Source organism: Ranitomeya imitator, chromosome 1 (assembly GCF_032444005.1).
Source record: "Ranitomeya imitator isolate aRanImi1 chromosome 1, aRanImi1.pri, whole genome shotgun sequence".
NCBI lineage: Eukaryota > Metazoa > Chordata > Amphibia > Anura > Dendrobatidae > Ranitomeya > Ranitomeya imitator.
In genome coordinates, this window is record NC_091282.1 from 720,467,319 (window position 1) to 720,491,445 (window position 24,127).

Consider the following 24,127-nt stretch of genomic DNA (forward strand, 5'->3'; position numbering starts at 1 on the left):
AGATTCGTCTCATCTATGACTCAACAGCAAAACCTGCACTTTACTACTGAACTCGCAGTTAGAGGTCGGCCACTTTCTCTTAGTGCTGCTTTCCTAACACACAGACCAGCACTTCAGTCCATACAATGGCTGCTGGTGGAGGAGCATGTGACTAGACCTCTCTTTTTCTGAGCTCCTCTTAGCTGATTTATGACCACAGACCACATTAAAGTTGAATGTGCAGTGTTGTGAGTTCTGTTTTTGGGCTTCCTCTGGTGGTTACTGATGGCACTGGGTGACTTGTGTTCTCTGCGGTCTCTGGTGTCCACCTGTTCCATCAGGTTATGGGAGTTTCCTATTTAACCTGGCTTTTTTGTCATTTCCTCGCCGGCTATCAATGTAATCAGCGTGTCTTTTTACCTCTGCTCCCTGCGTCTGTTATCTTCAGGACAAGCTAAGTTTTGATTTTCCTGTTCCAAGTTTTGCTTAATTTTTGTCTTAGTCCAGCTTGCAGTTATGTGATTCCTTGCTGCTGGTTGCTCTAGTGGGCTGAAATTACTCCTCATGTTCCATGAGTTGGCACATGAGTTCAAGTAATTTCAGGATGGTTTTTTGAAGGGTTTTTCGCTGACCGCGCAGTTCACTTTTGTATCCTCTGCTATCTAGCTTTAGCGGGCCTCATTTTTGCTGATTCTATTTTCATAACTACGTATGTGCTTTCCTCTCATTTCACCGTTATTACATGTGGGGGGCTGCTATTTCTGTGGGGTGTTTCTCTGGAGGCAAGTGAGGTCTGTGTTTCTTCTGATAGGGGAAGTTAATCCTTCGGCTGGCGCGAGACGTCTAGGAATCATCGTAGGCACGTTCCCCGGCTACTGCTAGTTGTGTGTTTAGGTTCAGGATCGCGGTCAGCTCAGGTTCCATCACCCTAGAGCTTGTTTTGTTTTTGTGCTTGTCCTTTTGTGATCCCCTGCCATTGGGATCATGACAGTATAGCCGGCCATAAAAAATTGGTCATCGTTTTGGCTGAAGTAGGAGGAAAAGTAGTCTGAGGAAGTTTTTTTTTTTTTTTCCCCTCCTCAGTGTTTGCTGCCTAGCCTTAATTGCAGCTTGACTGCTTCTTTCCTCCTCTTAATCCTTGAATGGCTCTGACCTCAGCTGTTTATCATGGACGTCCAGAGTTTGGCTTCCAGCCTGAATAATCTTGCTGCTAAGGTTCAAAATATACAAGATTTTGTTGTACATACGCCTATGTCTGAACCTAGAATTCCTATCCCAGAGTTTTTTTCTGGAGATAGATCTAGTTTTCTGAATTTTAGGAACAATTGCAAGTTGTTTCTTTCCTTGAAATCTCGCTCCTCTGGAGACCCTGCTCAGCAGGTCAAGATTGTTATATCTTTCCTGCGGGGTGACCCTCAGAATTGGGCATTTGCATTGGCACCAGGGGATCCTGCGTTGTTCAATGTGGATGCGTTTTTTCTGGCATTGGGTTTGCTCTATGAGGAACCTAACCTAGAGATTCAGGCTGAAAAAGCTTTATTGGCTCTCTCTCAGGGGCAAGATGAAGCAGAAATATATTGTCAGAAATTTCGGAAATGGTCGGTGCTTACTCAGTGGAATGAGTGCGCTCTGGCTGCAAAATTCAGAGATGGCCTTTCTGAGGCCATTAAAGATGTTATGGTGGGGTTCCCGGCGCCTACAGGTCTGAATGAGTCCATGACTATGGCTATTCAGATTGATCGGTGTTTACGGGAGCGCAAACCTGTGCACCATTTGGCGGTGTCTTCTGAACAGGCACCTGAGATAATGCAATGTGATAGAATTCAGTCCAGAAGTGAACGGCAAAATTATAGGCGGAAAAATGGATTGTGTTTTTATTGTGGTGATTCAGCTCATGTTATATCAGCATGCTCTAAACGCACAAAAAAGGTTGATAAGTCTGTTGCCATTGGTACTTTACAGTCTAAGTTCATTCTGTCTGTGACGCTGATTTTTTCATTATCATCCATTTCCGTCGATGCCTATGTGGATTCAGGCGCTGCCCTGAGTCTTATGGATTGGTCATTTGCCAATCGCTGTGGGTTTAGTCTGGAACCTCTGGAAGTTCCTATTCCTTTGAATGGAATTGACTCTACACCTTTGGCTATGAATAAACCTCAGTACTGGACACAAGTGACCATGCGTATGACTCCCGTTCATCAGGAGGTGATTCGCTTCCTGGTACTGTATAATTTACATGATGTCTTAGTGCTTGGTCTGCCATGGTTACAAACTCATAACCCAGTCCTGGACTGGAAAACAATGTCTGTGTTAAGCTGGGGATGTCAGGGGGTTCATGATGATGCATCTCCGATTTCTATCGCTTCATCTACTCCTTCTGAGGTTCCGGTATTTTTGTCTGATTATCGGGAGGTTTTTGAGGAGCCTAAGCTCAGTTCGCTTCCTCCTCCCAGGGATTGCGATTGTGCTATAGATTTGATTCCTGGCAGTAAATTCTCTAAAGGTCGTTTGTTCAATCTGTCAGTGCCAGAGCATACTGCTATGCGGAATTATGTTAAGGAGTCCTTGGAAAAGGGACATATCCGTCCATCTTCGTCCTCTTTGGGAGCAGGTTTTTTTTTGTGGCCAAAAAAGATGGTTCCTTGAGGCCTTGCATAGATTATCGTCTTTTGAATAAGATTACAGTCAAATATCAGTATCCTTTGCCATTGTTGACTGATTTGTTCGCTCGCATTAAGGGGGCTAAATGGTTCACTAAGATTGATCTTCGGGGTGCGTATAATCTTGTGCGGATAAGGCAGGGTGATGAGTGGAAAACCGCATTTAATACGCCTGAGGGCTATTTCGAGTATTTGGTGATGCCTTTTGGACTTTCTAATGCTCCTTCTGTCTTCCAGTCCTTTATGCACGATATTTTCCGTGAATATCTGGATAAATTTATTATCGTGTATTTGGATGATGTTTTGGTTTTTTCTGATGACTGGGAGTCTCATGTTCAGCAGGTCAGGAAGGTGTTTCAGGTCCTGCGGGCCAATTCTTTGTTTGTAAAGGGTTCTAAATGTCTCTTTGGAGTCCAGAAGATTTATTTTTTGGGGTATATTTTTTCCCCTTCTACTATTGAGATGGATCCCGTCAAGGTTCAGGCTATTTGTGACGGGACGCAGCCTACATCTCTTAAGAGTCTACAGAAGTTCTTGGGCTTTGCTAATTTTTATCGTCGCTTCATAACTAATTTTTCTAGTGTTGTTAAGCCTTTGACGGATTTGACTAAAAAGGGTGCTGATGTAACTGATTGGTCTCCTGCGGCTGTGGAGGCCTTTCAGGAACTTAAGCGCCGGTTTTCTTCTGCTCCTGTGTTGCGTCAGCCAGATACGTCGCTTCCTTTTCAGGTTGAGGTTGATGCTTCCGAGATCGGAGCGGGGGCGGTTTTGTCACAGAGAAGCTCCGATGGCTCAGTGATGAAGCCATGTGCGTTCTTTTCTAGAAAATTTTCGGCCGCTGAACGGAATTATGATGTTGGTAATCGGGAGCTTTTGGCCATGAAGTGGGCATTTGAGGAGTGGCGTCATTGGCTTGAGGGTGCTAGACATCGTGTGGTGGTCTTGACTGATCACAAAAATCTGATGTACCTTGAGTCTGCCAAGCGTCTGAATCCTAGACAGGCTCGTTGGTCACTGTTTTTCTCCCGTTTCAATTTTGTGGTTTCATACCTGCCAGGTTCAAAGAATGTGAAGGCGGATGCTCTTTCTAGGAGTTTTGTGCCTGACTCCCCTGGAAATTCTGAGCCCACTGGTATCCTTAGGGATGGGGTGATTTTGTCGGCTGTCTCCCCAGACTTGCGACGTGCTTTGCAGGAGTTTCAGGCGGATAAACCTGATCATTGTCCGCCGGAAAGACTGTTTGTTCCGGATAATTGGACCAGTAGAGTCATCTCCGAGGTCCATTCTTCTGTGTTGGCAGGTCATCCTGGAATATTTGGTACTAGAGACTTGGTGGCCAGGTCTTTTTGGTGGCCTTCCTTGTCGAGGGATGTGCGTTCTTTCATGCAGTCTTGTGGAGTTTGCGCTCGGGCTAAGCCTTGCTGTTCTCGGGCCAGTGGATTGTTGTCACCTTTGCCTATCCCGAAGAGGCCTTGGACGCACATTTCCATGGACTTTATTTCGGATCTCCCTGTCTCTCAAAAAATGTCCGTCATATGGGTTGTGTGTGACCGCTTTTCTAAGATGGTTCATCTGGTACCCTTGCCTAAGTTACCTTCCTCCTCTGAGTTGGTCCCTCTGTTTTTTCAAAACGTGATCCGTTTGCATGGCATTCCGGAGAACATCGTTTCTGACAGGGGATCCCAGTTTGTGTCTAGATTTTGGCGGACGTTCTGTGCTAAGATGGGCATTGATTTGTCCTTTTCGTCTGCATTCCATCCCCAGACGAATGGCCAGACGGAACGAACTAATCAGACTTTAGAAACTTATTTAAGGTGTTTTGTTTCTGCTGATCAAGATGACTGGGTTTCCTTTTTGCCGCTTGCCGAGTTTGCCCTTAATAATCGGGCTAGTTCTGCTACCTTGGTTTCTCCTTTCTTTTGTAATTCGGGGTTTCATCCTCGTTTTTCCTCTGGTCAGGTGGAGCCTTCTGATTGTCCTGGAGTGGACATGGTGGTGGATAGGTTGCATCGGATTTGGAGTCATGTGGTGGACAATTTGAAGTTGTCCCAGGAGAGGGCTCAGCAGTTTGCTAATCGCCGTCGCCGCGTGGGTCCTCGACTTCTTGTTGGGGACTTGGTGTGGTTGTCTTCTCGTTTTGTTCCTATGAAGGTCTCTTCTCCTAAGTTCAAGCCTCGGTTCATCGGTCCCTATAGGATCTTGGAAATTCTTAACCCTGTGTCGTTTCGTTTGGATCTCCCGCCATCGTTTGCTATTCATAATGTGTTCCATCGGTCGTTGTTGCGGAAGTATGAGGTACCTGTCGTTCCTTCACTTGAGCCTCCTGCTCCGGTGCTGGTGGAGGGTGAATTGGAGTATGTTGTGGAGAAGATCTTGGATTCTCGTGTTTCCAGACGGAAACTCCAGTATTTGGTCAAGTGGAAGGGTTATGGTCAGGAGGATAATTCTTGGGTGATTGCCTCTGATGTTCATGCTGCCGATTTGGTCCGTGCTTTTCATAGGGCTCATCCTGGTCGCCCTGGTGGTTCTCGTGAGGGTTCGGTGACCCCTCCTCAAGGGGGGGGGTACTGTTGTGAGTTCTGTTTTTGGGCTCCCTCTGGTGGTTACTGATGGTACTGGGTGACTTGTGTTCTCTGCGGTCTCTGGTGTCCACCTGTTCCATCAGGTTATGGGAGTTTCCTATTTAACCTGGCTTTTTTGTCATTTCCTCGCCGGCTATCAATGTAATCAGCGTGTCTTTTTACCTCTGCTCCCTGCGTCTGTTATCTTCAGGACAAGCTAAGTTTTGATTTTCCTGTTCCACGTTTTGCTTAATTTTTGTCTTAGTCCAGCTTGCAGTTATGTGATTCCTTGCTGCTGGTTGCTCTAGTGGGCTGAAATTACTCCTCATGTTCCATGAGTTGGCACATGAGTTCAAGTAATTTCAGGATGGTTTTTTGAAGGGTTTTTCACTTTTGTATCCTCTGCTATCTAGCTTTAGCGGGCCTCATTTTTGCTGATTCTATTTTCATAACTACGTATGTGCTTTCCTCTCATTTCACCGTTATTACATGTGGGGGGCTGCTATTTCTGTGGGGTGTTTCTCTGGAGGCAAGTGAGGTCTGTGTTTCTTCTGATAGGGGAAGTTAATCCTTCGGCTGGCGCGAGACGTCTAGGAATCATCGTAGGCACGTTCCCCGGCTACTGCTAGTTGTGTGTTTAGGTTCAGGATCGCGGTCAGCTCAGGTTCCATCACCCTAGAGCTTGTTTTGTTTTTGTGCTTGTCCTTTTGTGATCCCCTGCCATTGGGATCATGACAGTGCAGTAAACAAAGAGCCTGGAAAAGCAAAATGGTGCAAAATATGCTATGAAACCTATTTGCAAAAATTATTTTGAGCCCAAAATACATGTATTTAAGTGAAAAAAAATTGCAACTAGACGTGGCTAACCCCTTTAAACTGTGACTGATTCAACCCATCACTAGACGGAGCTTAATAAATGATTTGAATATACAGTATGCCACTAGTTCTTATTAAAATAAAATGTTGTTTGGCCCCCATGGACTTAATATTACTGTTGAGCACACAGACAAATTTTGGAGAAAGCAGCTGATTGGGAAGGAAAAGGCATATTCAGTACCGTTCTTGACTACTTCTAACACATCTGGTCCCACGCACAATGAAAGTAGCAATGATGCAGAGTTTACTGGGGTGAACATTTTACCTACTGGTTTTAGTTACAACTAAGCAAAATCGTTCTTTTGTTTATTATCAGTAACTTATACCTACTACTATAGACTAGAGTTGGTGTGAATCGATTCACAGGACCCAGTTCATCAGCCATGTTAATTTACATCGGCTAGATTTGCACCCCGAGAACCGCCTCTTATCTGATGTCATGCACAGCTCTTCTTATGGTTAGCCGGTCTGGGGCGATGTCATGTACAGTATATGTCATGCCACAATGGTGATGTCTCGCAAAGCTGGCTAATCAAAAGAGAAGCTACAGAAGCCGGCAGTTAGGATCTGGCACTCAGGTCTCCCATCCAGCAGCCGCAGATTGATGACTGGATCCTGGGAATCAGTTGTCACCAACGACTTCTTGCTTGCTTTAAGTTTTTAGGGTTTTTTTAGTTTTAGATTGATCCAATGAAAATGCAAGACACCTCACCACACCTGCAGTAATATCATCCAGGGGATTGCTCGGCAGCCAGAGCAGACGTAAAGGCACAATTTGAAGCTGGCACTCCGTCTTCATTGGTGAAATTATTATTGATCCATTTGCTAAGACAACAATAAAACAGGTATCTAAACATCTGACGTGTTTCGGAACGCTATGAATAAGGAATGTACTTCCGAAACGCGTCAGCTGTTTGGATACTTGCTTTAATGTGGTCTTTGCACACGGATCAATAATAAAGAATCTATCCAAGGAAAACGGAGTGCAGGCGTCTCTATGAGTAATAACAGATTGACACTTGCTGCTCTGTAGAGATCACTTCTCAGCAGTCACATCATTTTCAGCACAGGCAAGGATACAATGAAAGGTATTGCCTATGCAGTGCCCCCAGACACGGGGCCACAAGTCACTCGATACCGGTCCCTTCTCCTTCGGTTCTGCGGTTGTCACGGTGGCTGGACCCGGTCGTGACCCTGCTAAGGGGCGTCCAATGAAGGTAGTAGTACAGTCTGTCAGGGGTTCGTGACGCCACCTGTGGTGTTCGATCAGGGTGACCGACGCTGCTGTGGGGTCCGCTGGGGTGATGGAATGGCAGCTGGATGGTATACCTTCCCACAGGTGAAGTATATCCCCAGGGCTTCCCAGTAAAGTGGATGGTGATGGTGTGAGGTGCAGGCAATAACGAGGACACAAGGTTGCAGTCTCTTTACCTTTTTACTGAAGGCTTCAATATACTCAGTCCAGAGCACGTTCAACCGGGCTATCAGAGACCGGCCGGTCCGATGGGCACATCCAGAGTTTCCTTCGCAGATGGAAATCGTTGCCTACCAATAGCGCCTGTGTGTTGTAGTCCTACCCTGCTGAGCATTCGGAACAGTTCTCACAACTGCTGTTCTCCTTCGTTCGTTCTCTACAGCTTTCTCTCTCTCTCTCGTTCTTTGGTTCCAGATGTTGCTAGTTTCTAACGTCCCCCAGGTATATTTTGGCTAGGGCGCCACCCGTTTGACGGGAAGGCTTGGAGGTCTTCCGGGACCCTAGAGACGCCCCTCTCCCAATGTTGCCCCCTATGTCTTCGTAGGTGTAGAAGGTAGACAGCCAACCTATAATCAACTGTCCAGTGGAATTTGAAGTAAGGCCTGAAGTCAGTTACTCCTACGGTGATCCGGCCACTGACTACGCGCCTCAGTAAGATGTTGCCTTCCTCTCTCGGCACGACTCTTACTGGCTCTCCTTTGTGCTGATCTTGTTTCCACGTTTCCACAATATCCTTCCCTTCTTGTCTCTTTCTTAGGATACCGCCGCAAGGTGTGCAGGTGCGGTTCCGTTACGTTCTGTTCGCTAGGCACCTGCCAGGTTCCCACGCCTGACAGGGACCCCCCTGTGCCTTCTCCCTGCAACACCCCCTGCCACGGGATGTTGCCTGGTTCCAACCCAGTCAGCATCTGACTAACTTCCTCCCCAGCCCCTAGTTTTACCAGTGTGAGGAGCGGCCCAGTAAATAAAGCCTTTTTCTCCCCCTAGTGGCCGGAGTGTGAAGTGTAATGTGTTCTTGTGATACCTGGTCAGGAGAACTCTTTAGTGCCATCAGACGTACCGCTGCTCCCCTTAGTGGCAGAGCGCTATACTGCAACGACCAGGTCTCTGGGGCGCTGCACTCCCCACCAGTTAAATCCAGTACTCCTGGACTGGGAAAGAAGAACAACAATATAATACAGTGCAAGACATACAAAAAATTTTGAATGCCAAGAACAATTAAATAGAAAAGGTGCTTCCCTTTATGGGAGGTAAGGACGCTTAAACATTGCAAACAATAACAAGATTAAATAGTTTTAAATAACATTTATATTATAAACAACCTTTAGTACCCAGCCGGCTATCCTACTAAGTGCAAATTTTTAGAACAAATAACTAACTCTTCCTTTAAGGGCGTGTTCGCTGAACCCACTAAAGGCCTACTATAAAATGCTACATAACTCATTTCTTTCCATTCTAACTTTCCCAATGCAGGACCGCCTAGCTCCTTGGCTGGGCCTACTGTCATTGTACCAACCATCTTTCTACGTTTCTCAAGAGGACCCTCTCTCTAACCCCTACGGGTTCACTTCCAGGCTTTCCTGTCCTCAATCTTTACCAACATTATTAACTATCTAAGTTCTTCAACATTATTAACGTCTCAATTCTTTATGAAAACAATCATCAAACATTCCCTTTAAGAGGGACCCAAGTCTCTGGTGCAGACTGTCTTTCAGCAGCAAGTTCGCAATCAGCAAGTCCTTCTGCATCAGGTCTTCGCAAAGTCTTCTTCGACTTATAAAACCAGTAGGGAGCACCTTTAAGAAGGTGCAAACTATTTACAAGGCAGTTCTGAATCATTCACCGTCCATGATCCGACAGTCTTTAAAACAATGATGAACGTTGGTTAACCGTAGAAAAGAAAACAATAGAAAACAATAGGGATCCCGGGTAAACGAAGGGATCCCTAGGAGTTAACCCTGGACGGATTGAAGGTAGCAGCAGGAAACAGTTAACTATATACATTTGTCGGGGTTTCGAGGCTTAGTGCTGTAACTCAGAGGGTAGCACCGGTCGGAGTAGCCCAGCTGGATACTGGCGGCTACCAGGTGCCACATAAGGGGCTCCCTCACTCCAGATGGGGGCCTTATGGCTTTGCATATCTCTTTTCTCATCCGATGCGGTATCAATGTCACTAATCGGTTGTTCAGGTATAATCTGGGTTCGAATGTCAATTTTGGTAGTAGGTTCAGTAGCGGCAATAATGCCCACTGTGGTAGTAGTATCAGGATTTGTCAGTTCAGAGTTAGTCTTAGTCACGGCAGCAGGTGGCGCTGCTGCGGAGCCTATCAGTAGGTCTTCTGTCACTGGGGCAGGGTCGGCGTTCTTACCTGCCACCACGGTATCCTCGGGGTCGGCCGACTCTGCCGACGGCGGGCTCCGGAACGCCAACCGCGGGGCCTTGCGCTGCGGCGTTGCCATCTCTGTTTGCAGTAGCTCGCCCTCCGGCAGGACCCTGCTTTGTAGCTTCGGAGCGCTGGAACTTCTTTCTTGCTCCGGACCAGACGAGGCTGCCGACAGACGTCTGATGAGGCCCCCGGTGACGATCTCCTTCTGCCCGGCCTCAGCGCTCAGCTGCGTCCGCCGGAGTCGATCGCCGAGCTCGTCCACTCCGGCCTGCAGGAAGTCAGAGCTCACGGGTGACGCTTGGCCGTGGTATCTCTCTGGGTAGCTGGGGGAGTCCTCGGCTCCGACCCCACGCTCCGATCCCGATCGGCTGGCCATGGCGTCTCCCACGTGGTTCACTTCTTCTCCCTCCTTGTCCTTTTCCCGCTCTCTCCTTCGTGGGCGGTTTCGTTTTCTTTGTCTCCGCCCTCCACTGAGGATCAGGAGGCGGATCTCGGCTGCTGACGGACACGTCCTCAAAGTACAGAAATATTTAGACTGGGCGGCCATTACTTTTCGCGCACTTCAGCTTGCTCACGCCCACTTCCACGCCCTTCTTCTTCTCCTGCGCTCCTCGTGGCGCGGCAATGGCGGCGGTTTTGGTGGGAATCTTGCGGCAAATAGCAATACACAGTCTTTGCAATAAATCACAGTTCCAAGGCACACATGACCTGCTCCTCAGGCTTAAGTACGATCCTGTTCGTGACGCCAAGTTGGAGCGCCCCCAGACACAGGGCCACAAGTCACTCGACACTGGTCCCTTCTTCGGTTCTGCGGTTGTCACGGTGGCTGGACCCGGTCGTGACACTGCTAAAGGGCGTCCAATGAAGGTGGTAGTACAGCCTGTCAGGCGTTCGTGACGCCACCTGTGGTGTTCGGTCAGGGTGACCGACGCTGCTGTGGGGTCCGCTGGGGTGATGGAATGGCAGCTGGATGGTATACCTTCCCACAGGTGAAGTATATCCCCAGGGCTTCCCAGTAAAGTGGATGGTGATGGTGTGAGGTGCAGGCAATAACGAGGACACAAGGTTGCAGTCTCTTTACCTTTTTACTGAAGGCTTCAATATACTCAGTCCAGAGCACGTTCAACCGGGCTGTCAGAGACCGGCCGGTCCGATGGGCACATCCAGAGTTTCCTTCGCAGATGGAAATCGTTGCCTACCAATAGCGCCTGTGTGTTGTAGTCCTACCCTGCTGAGCATTCGGAATAGTCCTCACAACTGCTGTTCTCCTTCGTTCGTTCTCTACAGCTTTCTCTCTCTCTCTCGTTCTTTGGTTCCAGATGTTGCTAGTTTCTAACGTCCCCCAGGTATATTTTGGCTAGGACGCCACCCGTTTGACGGGAAGGCTTGGAGGTCTTCCGGGACCCTAGAGACGCCCCTCTCCCAATGTTGCCCCCTATGTCTTCGTAGGTGTAGAAGGTAGACAGCCAACCTATGATTAACTGTCCAGCGGAATTTGAAGTAAGGCCTGAAGTCAGTTACTCCTACGGTGATCCGGCCACCGACTACGCGCCTCAGTAAGATGTTGCCTTTCTCTCTCGGCACGACTCTTACTGGCTCTCCTTTGTGCTGATCTCGTTTACACAATATCCTTCCCTTCTTGTCTCTTTCTTAGGATACCGCCGCAAGGTGTGCAGGCGCGGTTCCGTTACGTTCTGTTCTGTTCGCTAGGCACCTGCCAGGTTCCCACGCTTGACAGGGACCCCCCTGTGCCTTCTCCCTGCAACACCCCCTGCCACAGGATGTTGCCTGGTTCCAACCCAGTCAGCATCTGACTAACTTCCTCCCCAGCCCCTAGTTTTACCAGTGTGAGGAGTGGCCCAGTAAATAAAGCCTTTTTCTCCCCCTAGTGGCCGGAGTGTGAAGTGTAATGTGTTCTGGTGATACCTGGTCAGGAGAACTCTTTAGTGCCATCAGACGTACCGCTGCTCCCCTTAGTGGCAGAGCGCTATACTGCAACGACCAGGTCTCTGGGGCGCTGCACCTGTATTTACAGAACAGCACTGTCACATCTCCACTAGAGCCTGCTCTGGCAACAGCTGCTTCTGTCACAAGGTGTTGCCGTATTCACTCTGCGGGCGGACCTGGTAATAAAAGAGATGTCGGAACCAGAAACTCTGGATGGCAGGCTCTGTGCAGCCACAGGTTTGGGTGGCTGGGATCTTCAGTTCTGTGGGTGCGTGTGCAGTCCAGCTGAAGTTATCAGCTCCCTGCTCGAAGCTGCCAGGTATTGTTATGTGCTTCCCTGGTTTGGACTGTGTTTTCTGCTCTTGTGTAGCATTTCTGCTTTCCTGTTTTGACCTCGACTTGTTTACTGACTATTTTCCTGCCTGACGATTTGATACCTTTGTTGCCCTCTTGGTTTTACATAGCTACCTGACCATCCTTGTTGCCAGTTTGCACCACAGAACAGCTTCTGACTCTTTGGCCTTTGCCCACGGACCTCTGTGTAAGTCCAGATTGAGTAGCTTGCGCCAAACCTCTTCATGGAAGCCATTTTAGACGTGCCAGGTGACCTGTGCCCAGATCATGAACATGCTGGGGGGGTGGTTCTTGTTGTTTTTTGGGGGGAAAATTGTGGCAGAAAAGGTGACAAAACATTGGAATACAGTCTTATTTTAAAACTATATTGTAGGGACTAACAACAACCTGGATCATCTATCAGAGAGAAGCAATTTTTTTTATTTACCAGCTCAACATCCAGAGTGAATGTCAAGTTAATAAATTCATATGACAAGGTCCTACCTCCACGGGAGTAAGGCTACTAAATAAAGTAAGGACACAAGATTTTTGGAAACCAGCAGACACGTATAAAAACTGAATTATCATTCCTGTTTATGGCACTTGGACATATTCATCTTTCCTCCATTGTCGGTATACTTTAGCGCACATTAATAACAGAGTCTTTGGCTCCAGCGCTGCCTCATGTGTGTACAAAGATATAATCAGACAAATATATACAGGAGCTCAGGTAAGAAATATAGGAGCGCATCGAGCTGCATGCAAAACAGCATCATAGGACAGAGCAGCATATTTAACTGGCCTTCTGCAACCGTACCCTGCCACGATGTTATACATCTCTCATCAGATTTTACAGTTTCCACTGATTAAATATATATTGACTCATAAAGTAGCGCCGTTACATCAATCGTCAGCAGATGCAGAGAGGTGTCATTTAAATATTAAGTATCGTATAAAAATGGCAGCTTGATTGTTTGGAGGTAATAATGTGCTACTGGTTATTGCAACATTTCCCTAATGCATTAAGCAGCGCTCACATTGAGGACACAATAAGGCCCAGGGCACAGAGGAGGGGGATATGTAAAGGATGACGACTAGAGGAGATGGTGGGAGCAAAAATAGGAAGCAGAATTAAATCTAAACATAAACTTCTTTGTATAATTCATGCCCTGCTTGTGTTTTCTTTGATGGCGACATTAAATATTCCCTTGTTTTATGCTATAAGCACTCTCAATTTCTGCAGGAATACATATTCATGTATGAACCCGAGAGAAGATTACGGTAGTAGGCGATGACAGTGCCACCTCCACACAATGGCGCTCACGGATGAATATCATTGATCAGTACAAAATGCCAGTCGGTCATAAGGATTGGTAAAGGTTGCTACAAACGATGAATACCGATTCTCCAAACACTTGTAATCGTCTGATGTTTGCCAGATAGAGGCAACTGCCCCTTTTGTGACCCTAAATAATTGGGTATAAGACATCACAAAAACTATTCACCCACCAAATACTGCGAAATCATACACAGCCATACATTTGAGCTAAGCGGACATCTAGTTTAGGAGATCGCCAGTTGTGCACATAGTTGCAGCCATATACAAGAATGTTGGCTGAATCAAACAATTTCGGCAGGGCAGTTTGACCATTTCGTGTAAATAGGAAGTCCGACTCTCTCTTATGACACATGTTGGGGAAGAACGTGTCATGTTGAATTTTAACCTACCCAATCCTTTGGTGCTAACAGTGTCCGGCAGTAGCTTATTTTTCTCTCCCAATGAACACGTGCATGCTAGGCTATTATGAGGATATCAAGCATACATGTTATTTTAGGTTTTACTACTATGGCACAATAAGAACAACTAAAACATAGGTTTTTTGTGTCTCCATGTTCTAAGAGCCAAAACTATTTTATTCTTCTGTCGATTGAGCGGTGTTCAGGTTTGTTTTTTTGTGAAATAGACTGACTTTTTCACTGGAAGTCTTTGGGAAACATACAACTTTTAGATAAGTTTCTAATCCATTTGTTTTGGTGGCATGATAAAAAAAACAGCAATTTTGCCACGGTTTCTTTTTACGTAATTTATTTGCAGGACTAAACAAAAGCATGATATAGAGTTGAAACCGACTGACAGTCCCTTCAGACTTCAGAGTCTGATGTGGTGCTTTGTAATCTACACTGTGCCAACACTAAATACACAGGTCTGCAAGGGTAACATTGTTTAAAACGTAAGAGGTGATTTTTATATACTTGGCGGAATGTACTGGTGGGGCATCATACTGTGTGTGGGGGAATGTACTGGGGGCATCATACTGTGTGGGGGCATGTACTGGAGGGGCATCATACTGTGTGTGGGGGAATGTACTGGAAGGGCATCATACTGTGTGTGGGGGAATGTACTGTGGGGCATCATACTGTGTGTGGGGGAAGTACTGGAAGGGCATCATACTGTATGTGGCGGAATGTACTGGAGGGGCATCATACTGTGTGTGGGGGAATGTACTGGGGGGCATCATACTCTATGTGGGGGCATGCACTGGGGGCATCATACAGTGTGTGGTGGGAATCATACTGTATGTGGGGGAATGTACTGGGGGGCATCAAACTTTATGTGGGGGAATGTCCTGAGGGACATCATAGTGTGTGGGGGAATGTACTGGAGGGGCATCATACTGTGTGTGGGGGAATGTACTGGGGCACTGTACTGTATGTAAAGGAATGTACTGTGGGGGCATCATACTGTGCATTGGGAATATAATGGGGGACATCATACTGTGTGTGGGGGAACGTGCTGTGGGGCATCATACAGTGTATGGTAATATACTGTGGGGCATCATACTATGTGTGGGGACTGTACTATGTGGCATCATACTGTGTGTGTGTGGGGCATAAAATGTAGGGCATCATACTGTGTTTGTGGGAATGTACTGTAGAGGCATTTTACTGGGTTGGGGAACGTACTGTGGGGCATCATAACGGGTATGGTAATATAATGTGGGGCATCATATTATGTGTGGGGAACTGTACTAAGACTATGGGGCATCATACTGTGTGTGGGGGAATAAAATGTAGGGTATCATACTGTGTTTGTGGGAATGTATTGTGCAGCATCATAACATGTAGAGTAATATTCTTTGGGGCATTGTAGCGCCAGCGTCCCTGCACGCTGCCCCTGTTACCCGGCAGGAATGCCGGCTCACTCACCGCCGCAGCCTCGCACTTCTTCCTCTTCCCTTGGCCGTGGCTGCCCAGGGAAAGCACATTTAAAGCATATCCACGTGCACTTTGCTTAGGGTGCACGCTCTCCCTCTCTGTTAAAGGAGCTGCAGGCGCTAAAGTGTCCCTAGCTAATGACTGGGAGACAATAACTATGTAAGGCAATACCTCCTGCATGGAGGTGCCTGTGCAGTGTTGTTAGTCTGTTCCTAAAAACGCTTGCTAGTTCTCAAGTCACAGTTCGCTAATTCCGGTTAGTGTCTATCCATCGATAACCTTCTTGCTAGTACTTGCCTTGTCAGTCTGTATTACAGCTGGATTTGCCAGCACCTGCCGTGCCAGTCTGTACATCAGTCAGATTCGCCAGCACTTATCGCGCCAGCCTGTACATCAGCTGGATCTGCCAGCATTGGCATGCCAGTCTGTATATCAGCTGGACCCACCTGCACCTACCGTACCAGTCTGTACATCAGCCGCACCCGCCGAGCCAGTCTATACATCCGCCGGTCCTGTCAGCACGTGCTGTGCCAACCTGTGTATCAACGTGTGTACCGGTCCGAAACTGCCAGTGCCTGTCTGCATCAGCTGTCCTCACCCTCCGGGTCATTCCAGCTACCACTCCCTTAACCCCTTCATGACCCGGCCGTTTTTTGCAATTCTGACCAGTGTCCCTTTATGAGGTAATAACTCAGGAACGCTTCAACGGATCCTAACGGTTCTGGGATTGTTTTTTCGTGACATATTGGGCTTCATGTTAGTAGTAAATTTAGGTCAATAAGTTTTGCGTTTATTTGTAAAAAAAAAAAAAAAAAAAATGGTAATTTGGCATTTTTCAAATTTTGAATTTTTATTCTGTTAAACCAGAGAGTTATGTGACACAAAATAGTTAATAAATAACATTTCCCACATGTCTACTTTACATCAGCACAATTTTGGAAACAAAATTTTTTTTTGCTAGGAAGCTATAAGGGTTAAAATTTGACCAGCGATTTCTCATTTTTACAACGAAATTTACAAAACCATTTTTTTTTAGGGACCACCTCACATTTGAAGTCAATTTGAGGGGTCTGTATGGCTGAAAATACCCAAAAGTGACACCATTCTAAAAACTGCACCCCTCAAGGTACTCAAAACCACATTCAAGAAATTTATTAACCTTTCAGGTACTTCACAGCAGCAGAAGCAACATGGAAGGAAAAAATGAACATTTAACTTTTTAGTCACAAAAATGATGTTTTAGCAACAATTTTTTTATTTTCCCAGGGGTAAAAAGAGAAACTGGACCCCAAACGTTATTGTACAATTTGTCCTGAGTACGCTGATACCTCATATGTGGGGGGAACCACTGTCTGAGCGCACGACAGGGCTCTGAAGGGAAGGGGCGCCATATGACTTTTTCAATGAAAAATTGGCTCCAATCTTTAGCGGACACCATGTCGCGTTTGGAGAGCCCCTGTGTGCCTAAACATTGGAGCTTCCCCACAAGTGACCCCATTTTGGAAACTAGACCCCTCAAGGAGCTTATCTGGATGGATAGTAAGCACTTTGAACCCCCAGGTGTTTCACAAATTGATCTGTAAAAATGAAAAAGTCCTTTTTTTTCACAAAAAAATTATTTTAGCCTCAATTTTTTTCATTTTCACATGGGCAACAGGATAAAATGGATCCTAAAATGTGTTGGACAACTTCTCCTGAGTACACCGATACCTCATATGTGGTCACAAACCACTGTTTGTGCATACGGCAAGACTCGGAAGGGAAGGAGCGCCATTTGATTTTTGAATGAAAAATTAGCTCCAAACGTTAGCGGACACCATGTCGCGTTTGGAGAGCCCTTGTGTGCCTAAACATTGGAGCTCCCCCACATATGACCCCATTTCCGAAACTAGACCCCTCAAGGAGCTAATCTAGATGCATAGTGAACACTTTGAACCCCCAGGTGCTTCACAAATTGATCCGAAAAAATTAAAAAGTACTTTTTTTTCACAAAAAATTTCATTTAGCCTCAATTTGTTCATTTCCACATGGGCAACAGGATAAAATGGATCCTAAAATTTATTGGGCAATTTCTCCTGAATACAGTGATACCTCACATGTGGGGGTAAACCACTGTTTGGGCACGCGGCAGGGCTCGGAAGTGAAGGAGTGCCATTTGACTTTTTGAATGAAAAATTACCGTAAATACTCGAGTATAAGCCGGGATTTTCAGCCCAAATTTTTGGGCTGAAAGTGCCCCTCTCGGCTTATACTCAAGTCACGGTGGGCGGCAGGGTCGGCGGGTGAGGGGGAGAGGGCGCTGAGGCATACTTACCTAGTCCCGGCGATCCTGGCGCTCCCCCTGCCGTCCCACGGTCTTCGGGTGCTGCAGCTCTTCCCCTTTTCAGCGGTCACGTGGGACCGCTCATTAGAAAAATGAATATGGACTCCACTCCCATAGGGGTGGAGCCGCATATTCATTTCTCTAATCAGCGGTAACGGTGACCGCTGATAGAGGAAGAGGCTGCGGCACCGAAGACCAGCTGTCCGGGAGAAGGAGCGGGACGCCGGGAGCAGGTAAGTATCGCATATTCACCTGTCCGCGTTCCACACGCCGGGCGTCGCTCCATCTTCCCGGCGCCACTCCATCTTCCCGGCGTCTCTCTGCTCTGACTGTGCAGGTCAGAGGGCGCGCCGCCCTCTGCCTGAACAGTCAGTGCGGAGAGACGCCGGGACCGGACGCTGGGAGCTGCAAGCAAGAGAGGTGAGTATGGCATTTTTTTTTTATTGCAGCAGCAGTAGCAATGGCACAGCTTTCTATGGTACATCTATGAGGCAATAATGAATGGTGCAGAGCACTATATGGCACAGCTATGGGGCAATAATGAACGGTGCAGAGCACTATATGGCACAGCTATGGAGCAATAATGAACGGTGCAGAGCACTATATGGCACAGCTATTGAGCAATAATGAACGGTGCAGAGCACTATATGGCGCAGCTATGGGACAAAAATGAACGGTGCAGAGCACTATATGGCACAGCTAAGGGGCAAAAATGAACGGTGCAGAGCACTATATGGCGCAGCTATGGGGCAATAATGAACAGTGCAGAGCACTATATGGCACAGCTATGGGACAAAAATAAACGGTGCAGAGCACTATATGGCACAGCTATGGGGCAGTAATGAACGGTGCAGAGCACTATATGGCACAGCTATGGGGCAATAATGAACGGTGCAGAGCACTATATGGCACAGCTATGGAGCAATAATGAACGGTGCAGAGCACTATATGGCGCAGCTATGGGACAAAAATGAACGGTGCAGAGCACTATATGGCGCAGCTATGGGGCAATAATGAACAGTGCAAAGCACTATATGGCACAGCTATGGGACAAAAATAAACGGTGCAGAGCACTATATGGCACAGCTATGGGGCAGTAATGAACGGTGCAGAGCACTATATGGCACAGCTATGGGGCAAAAATGAACGGTGCAGAGCACTATATGGCACAGCTATGGGACAATAATGAACGGTGCAGAGCACTATATGGCACAGCTATGGGACAATAATGAACGGTGCAAAGCACTATATGGCACAGCTATGGGACAATAATGAACGGTGCAGAACACTATATGGCACAGCTATAGGACAATAATGAATGGTGCAGAGCACTATATGGCACAGCTATGGGGCAATAATGAACGGTGCAGAGCACTATATGGCACAGCTATGGGACAAAAATGAACGGTGCAGAGCACTATATGGCACAGCTATGGGACAAAAATGAACGGTGCAGAGCACTATGGCACAGCTATGGGGCAATAATGAACGGTGCAGAGCACTATATGGCACAGCTATGGGGCAATAATGAACAGTGCAGAGCATTGTATATGGGGCACAGCTTTATATGGAGCATCTTTGGGGCAATAATAAACTGTATGGAGCATTATATGGGGCTCCTGATTCAATATGGATATTCAAAAACACTTAACCTACTGATGTCTCAATTAATTTTACTTTTATTGGTATCTATTTTTATTTTTGACATTAACCGGTAGCTGCTCCATTTTCCACCCTAGGCTTATACTTGAGTCAATAAGTTTTCCCAGTTTTTTGTGGCAAAATTAGGGGGGTCGGCTTATACTCGGGTCGGCTTATACTCGAGTATATACGGTAGCTTAAATCGTTAGCGGACACCATGTCGCGTTTGGAGAGGCCCTGTGTGCCTAAACATTGGAGCTCCCTCACATGTGACCCCATTTTGGAAACTAGACCTCGCATGGAACTAATCTAGATGTGCGGTGACCACTTTAAACCCCCAAGTGCTTCATAGAAATTTATAACGCAGAGCCGTGAAAATAAAAAATCATTTTTCTTTCCTCAAAAATTATTTTTTAGCCTGCAATTTTTTATTTTCACAAGAGTAACAGGAGAAATTGGACCCCAAAAGTTGTTGTCCAGTTTGTCCTGAGTATGCTGATGCCCCATATGTGGGGGTAAACCACTGTTTGGGCACACGTCGGGGCTCAGAAGGGAAGTAGTGACTTTTGAAATGCAGACTGATGGAATAGTCTGCGGGCGTCACGTTGCGTTTGCAGAGCCCCTGATGTGCCTAAACAGTAGAAACCCCCCACAAGTGACCACATTTTGGAAACTAGACCCCCCAAGGAACTTATCTAGATATGTGGTGAGCACTTTGAACCCCCAAGTGCTTCACAGAAGTTTACAATGCAGAGCCATGAAAATAAAAAATCATTTTTCTTTCCTCAAAAAAGTTGTTTTAGCAAGCAATTTTTTATTTTCACAAGGGTAACAGGAGAAATTGGACCCAAATATTTGTTGCCCAGTTTGTCTTGAGTACGCTGATACCCCATATGTGGGGGTAAACCACTGTTTGGGCGCACGTCAGGGCTCGGAAGGGAAGTAGTGACGTTTTGAAATGCAGACTTTGATGGAATGGTCTGCGGGCATCACGTTTCATTTGCAGAGCCCCTGATGTGCCTAAACAGTAGAAACCCCCCACAAGTGACCCCATTTTGGAAACTAGACCCCCCCCCAAGGAACTTATCTAGATATGTGGTGAGAACTTTCAACCCCCAAGTGCTTCACAGAAGTTTATAACGCAGAGCCGTGAAAATAAAAAAAAAAATTTTCTTTCCTCAAAAATTATGTTTTAGCAAGCAATTTTTTATTTTCGCAAGGGTAACAGGAGAAATTGGACCCTAATAGTTGTTGTTCAGTGTGTCCTGAGTACGCTGGTACCGCATATGTGGGGGTATGTTTGGGCGCACGTTGGGGCTCGGAAGGGAGGGAGCACCATTTGACATTTTGAACGCAAGATTGGCTGGAATCAATGGTGACGCCATGTTGCGTTTGGAGACCCCTGATGTGCCTAAACAGTGGATACCCCTCAATTCTAACTTCAACACTAACCCCAACACACCCCTAACCCTTACCCCAACTGTAGCCATAACCCTAATCCCAACCCTAACCCCAACACACCCCTAACCACAACCCTAACCCCAACACACCCGTAACCCTAACCCTAATCCCAACCCTAACCACAACTTTAACCCCAACACACCCCTAACCCTATCCATAACCCTAACCACAAGCCTAATCTTAACCCTATTTCCAACCCTAGCCCTAATTCCAACCCTAATTCCAATTCCAACCCTAACCCTAAGGCTATGTGCCCACGTTGCGGATTCGTGTGAGATTTTTCCGCACGATTTTTGAAAAAGCCTCGGGTAAAAGGCACTGCGTTTTACCTGCGGATTTACAGCGGATTTCCAGTGTTTTTTGTGCAGATTTCACCTGCGGATTCCTATTGAGGAACACGTGTAAAACGCTGCGGAATCCGCACAAAATTGACATGCTGCGGAAAATACAACGCAGCGTTTCCGCACGGTATTTTCCGCACCATGGGCACAGCGGATTTGGTTATCCATAGGTTTACATGGTACTGTAAACCTGATGGAAAACTGCTACGAATTTGCAGCGGCCAATCCGCTGTGGATCCCCGGCCAATCCGCTGCGGATCCGCGACCAATAAGCTGCGGATCCGCAGCCAAATCCGCACCGTGTGCAAATACCCTAAACCTAACCCTAGCCCTAACCCTAGCCCTAACCCCAACGCTAACCCTAACCCTAGTGGAAAAAGAAAAAAATATATTTTATTATTGGCCCTACCTATGGGGGTGATATGGGGGTGATATGGGGGTGATATGGGGGTGATATGGGGGGGGGGGTCATTTACTATTTTTTTTTTTTTAATCACTTTTATAGGTTATATCACAGTGATCAAAATATACCTGGAACGAATCTTCCGGCCGGCAGATTCGGCGGGTGCACTGCGCATGCGCCCGCCATTTTGGAAGATGGCGGAGCCCAGGGAGAAGACAGACGGACACCGGGAGGCCCGGTAAGAATAAGGGGGGGGGAGATCTGAGCATGGGGGGTGGATCGGAGGACGGGGGGGTGGCATCGGAGCACGGGGGGAGCACGGGGGGAGCGGGCAGGAGGACAGGGGAGCAGACAGGACTGCGGAGGGGAGCGGAGCACTGGACGGAGGACATCGGTGGCGGTGCGGGGGGTACACCAGTGTTTCCAGCCATGGCCGATGATATTGCAGCATCGGCCATGGCTGGATTGTAATAATTCACCAGTTGTTTAGGTGAAATATTACAAATCGCTCTGATTGGCAGTTTCACTTTCAATAGCCAATCAGAGCGATCGTAGCCCCCCTGGGCTAAAGTACCACTCCCCCTGTCCCTGCAGATTGGGTGAAATTGGAGTTAACCCTTTCACCTGATCTGCAGGGACACGATCTTTCCATGACGCCACATAGGCGTCATAGGTCGGATTGGCACCGACTTTCATGACGCCTACGTGGCATCAAAGCTCGGGAAGGGGTTAAGGGTCAGTTGCCATCCGTCTGTGGTCTGGAGTAGCACCTGATGCTCATCGGGAGACAAGTCTAACCACATCATCAAAAGCTCTAGTGAAGAATCAGGTGCTCACCTAGTTACAACCCTTCAGACTCTCCTCAGACCACGGTACAGTGGTTCCACCACTCACATTACAGGAATCATACTGTGTGTGGTAATGTACTGTGGGGTATTGGTAATGTAATGTGGGGTATCATACTGTGTGTAGGGGAATGTACTATGGGGTACAATTATGTGTGGGGGATGCTATGGGGCATCATAATGTATGTGGGGCATCTGTGGACATCACTCTGTGTGTGATGGGCAATGTGGTGGTCATAATATGTGGGAACTCTTAATGGACTTCACAAAAGCAATATTTCTGCATGGGCACATATTAAGGATTGGGGAAGGCTAGAGAAATGGATTACTGTAAAATAAAATGTGCGATAGTTTGGGAAGCATATATATCTTATGTAGATGTGGATGTGGATTTTGTACAATGTAATGAATGGAATTTAGAAACCATTTCATCTCTGACATCACAAAGTCTGATGTCAGAGATTAAATGAATATCTCTGGTAACATTGTAAGATGCTTTTTATTGAAAATTCAGATCCATATTCCTTTTCCATAATAACTTTATCATTTTAAAATAAAAAGTATTAATATGTTATATAATAAATGAACCTATTGGATTAACCTTTATTTCCTCATATAAGGAAGACCATGCATGCACTGAGATTTCATTCTCTGGGGGCTGTGGCTAAATACAGGAGTCGTATTAATATTGTAAATAAATATTTCAGCTTTGCACATAGTGATTTCACATTTTATGATGCACCTCCTCCACCTTTTACGTGGGCATTACTCAATAAACCCCAGGAGTGTTATCTGTATTTATAACGTCCAAAACCTGCCAGCGTGTTTGGATATTTTGCGATCCGTCAATGAGAAAACTTTGTACACCTAAAGCATTTCTGGATGAGGTGGGAGCGCGCGTGCTTAGTGTATCAGATGTGGAAAACATGCGGAATAAAAAAAGGCTAAAAGTGTTCAACAGGGGTACAAAGTACAAACTCAAGGAGTATTCCCAAGTTGAGATAAACAGTAGAAACCCAGGTGAAATTTGGATGCTGGAAAAGACTATAGAAACATATGAGAAGGGTTATGGGCAAATAAAGCTTCAACCACAGGGTGCCAATCAGTCCAGGTTGCCGATCAGTCATACCCATACAAAGAGCTTTTGAACTTTTTTGTTATTGTTCCGATATGTTAAAATAAAGTAAAGAAGCATTTAAAAAACAAAAAAATTCTACCAGTTTGTGCATTCAGCTCCTATACATTACAATGTGTCTCCAAGGAAACCGACTACAAACAAATCCTGTGTAGTCTGATCCTACACACATATTCAAATTGGACTGGAGGTAAAACAGTGTGAATTATTGCACACAACTCATGTATTCTGCAGTCTCTGATCTCACCTACAGGCACACTTGCTTGTCAGATCTACTGTACAATCAACCTGCAATACTTATTTGCTTTAACAAAAACACTCCTTTTACAGGAGGACTTACTTTATTAGCCAGGTTTAGCAAGACAGGTGCTGTTGGATGCGCTGCTATATCATGTAAGTACCTACAATACAAAGTGACACAAAGTAATAATGAATATCAAGTAATTAAATTCAAGCTGTGGCTATACCATCTATCGATGCGACACATGATAACTATTAAAATAAAGGGACATCATGGCTCCAGCAGTCAGGAGACATCGGAGCCAGAAAGGCACAGAAGCAGTACAATAAAAAAAGAGGTCAGGGAAAGCTATAATGGCAGCTATTTCATTCCACATCTGTAAAACATCAATATTTTTCTTGCCGATTTCCCATGTAACTGGGTTGCTATATTAACCCTAGTTACAGAGGAAATTCGGCCTCCTGGCTGCATAGCACAAACGACTAGTTCTCCAAAGACGCAGCAGCTTCTGCTCCTTCCCCAG

At 46.4% G+C, this 24,127-nt stretch overlaps 1 protein-coding gene across 1 annotated transcript in view; it reads right to left on the minus strand.

Annotated features, from left to right (window-relative positions):
• Positions 1-24,127, minus strand: part of CDIN1 (CDAN1 interacting nuclease 1) — a 626,145-nt gene that overhangs the window by 464,548 nt on the left and 137,470 nt on the right. The window contains exon 5 of the mRNA XM_069732509.1: positions 23,704-23,764. Coding sequence (XP_069588610.1) covers positions 23,704-23,764 — 61 coding nt within the window. The remainder of the gene's footprint in view (positions 1-23,703; positions 23,765-24,127) is intronic.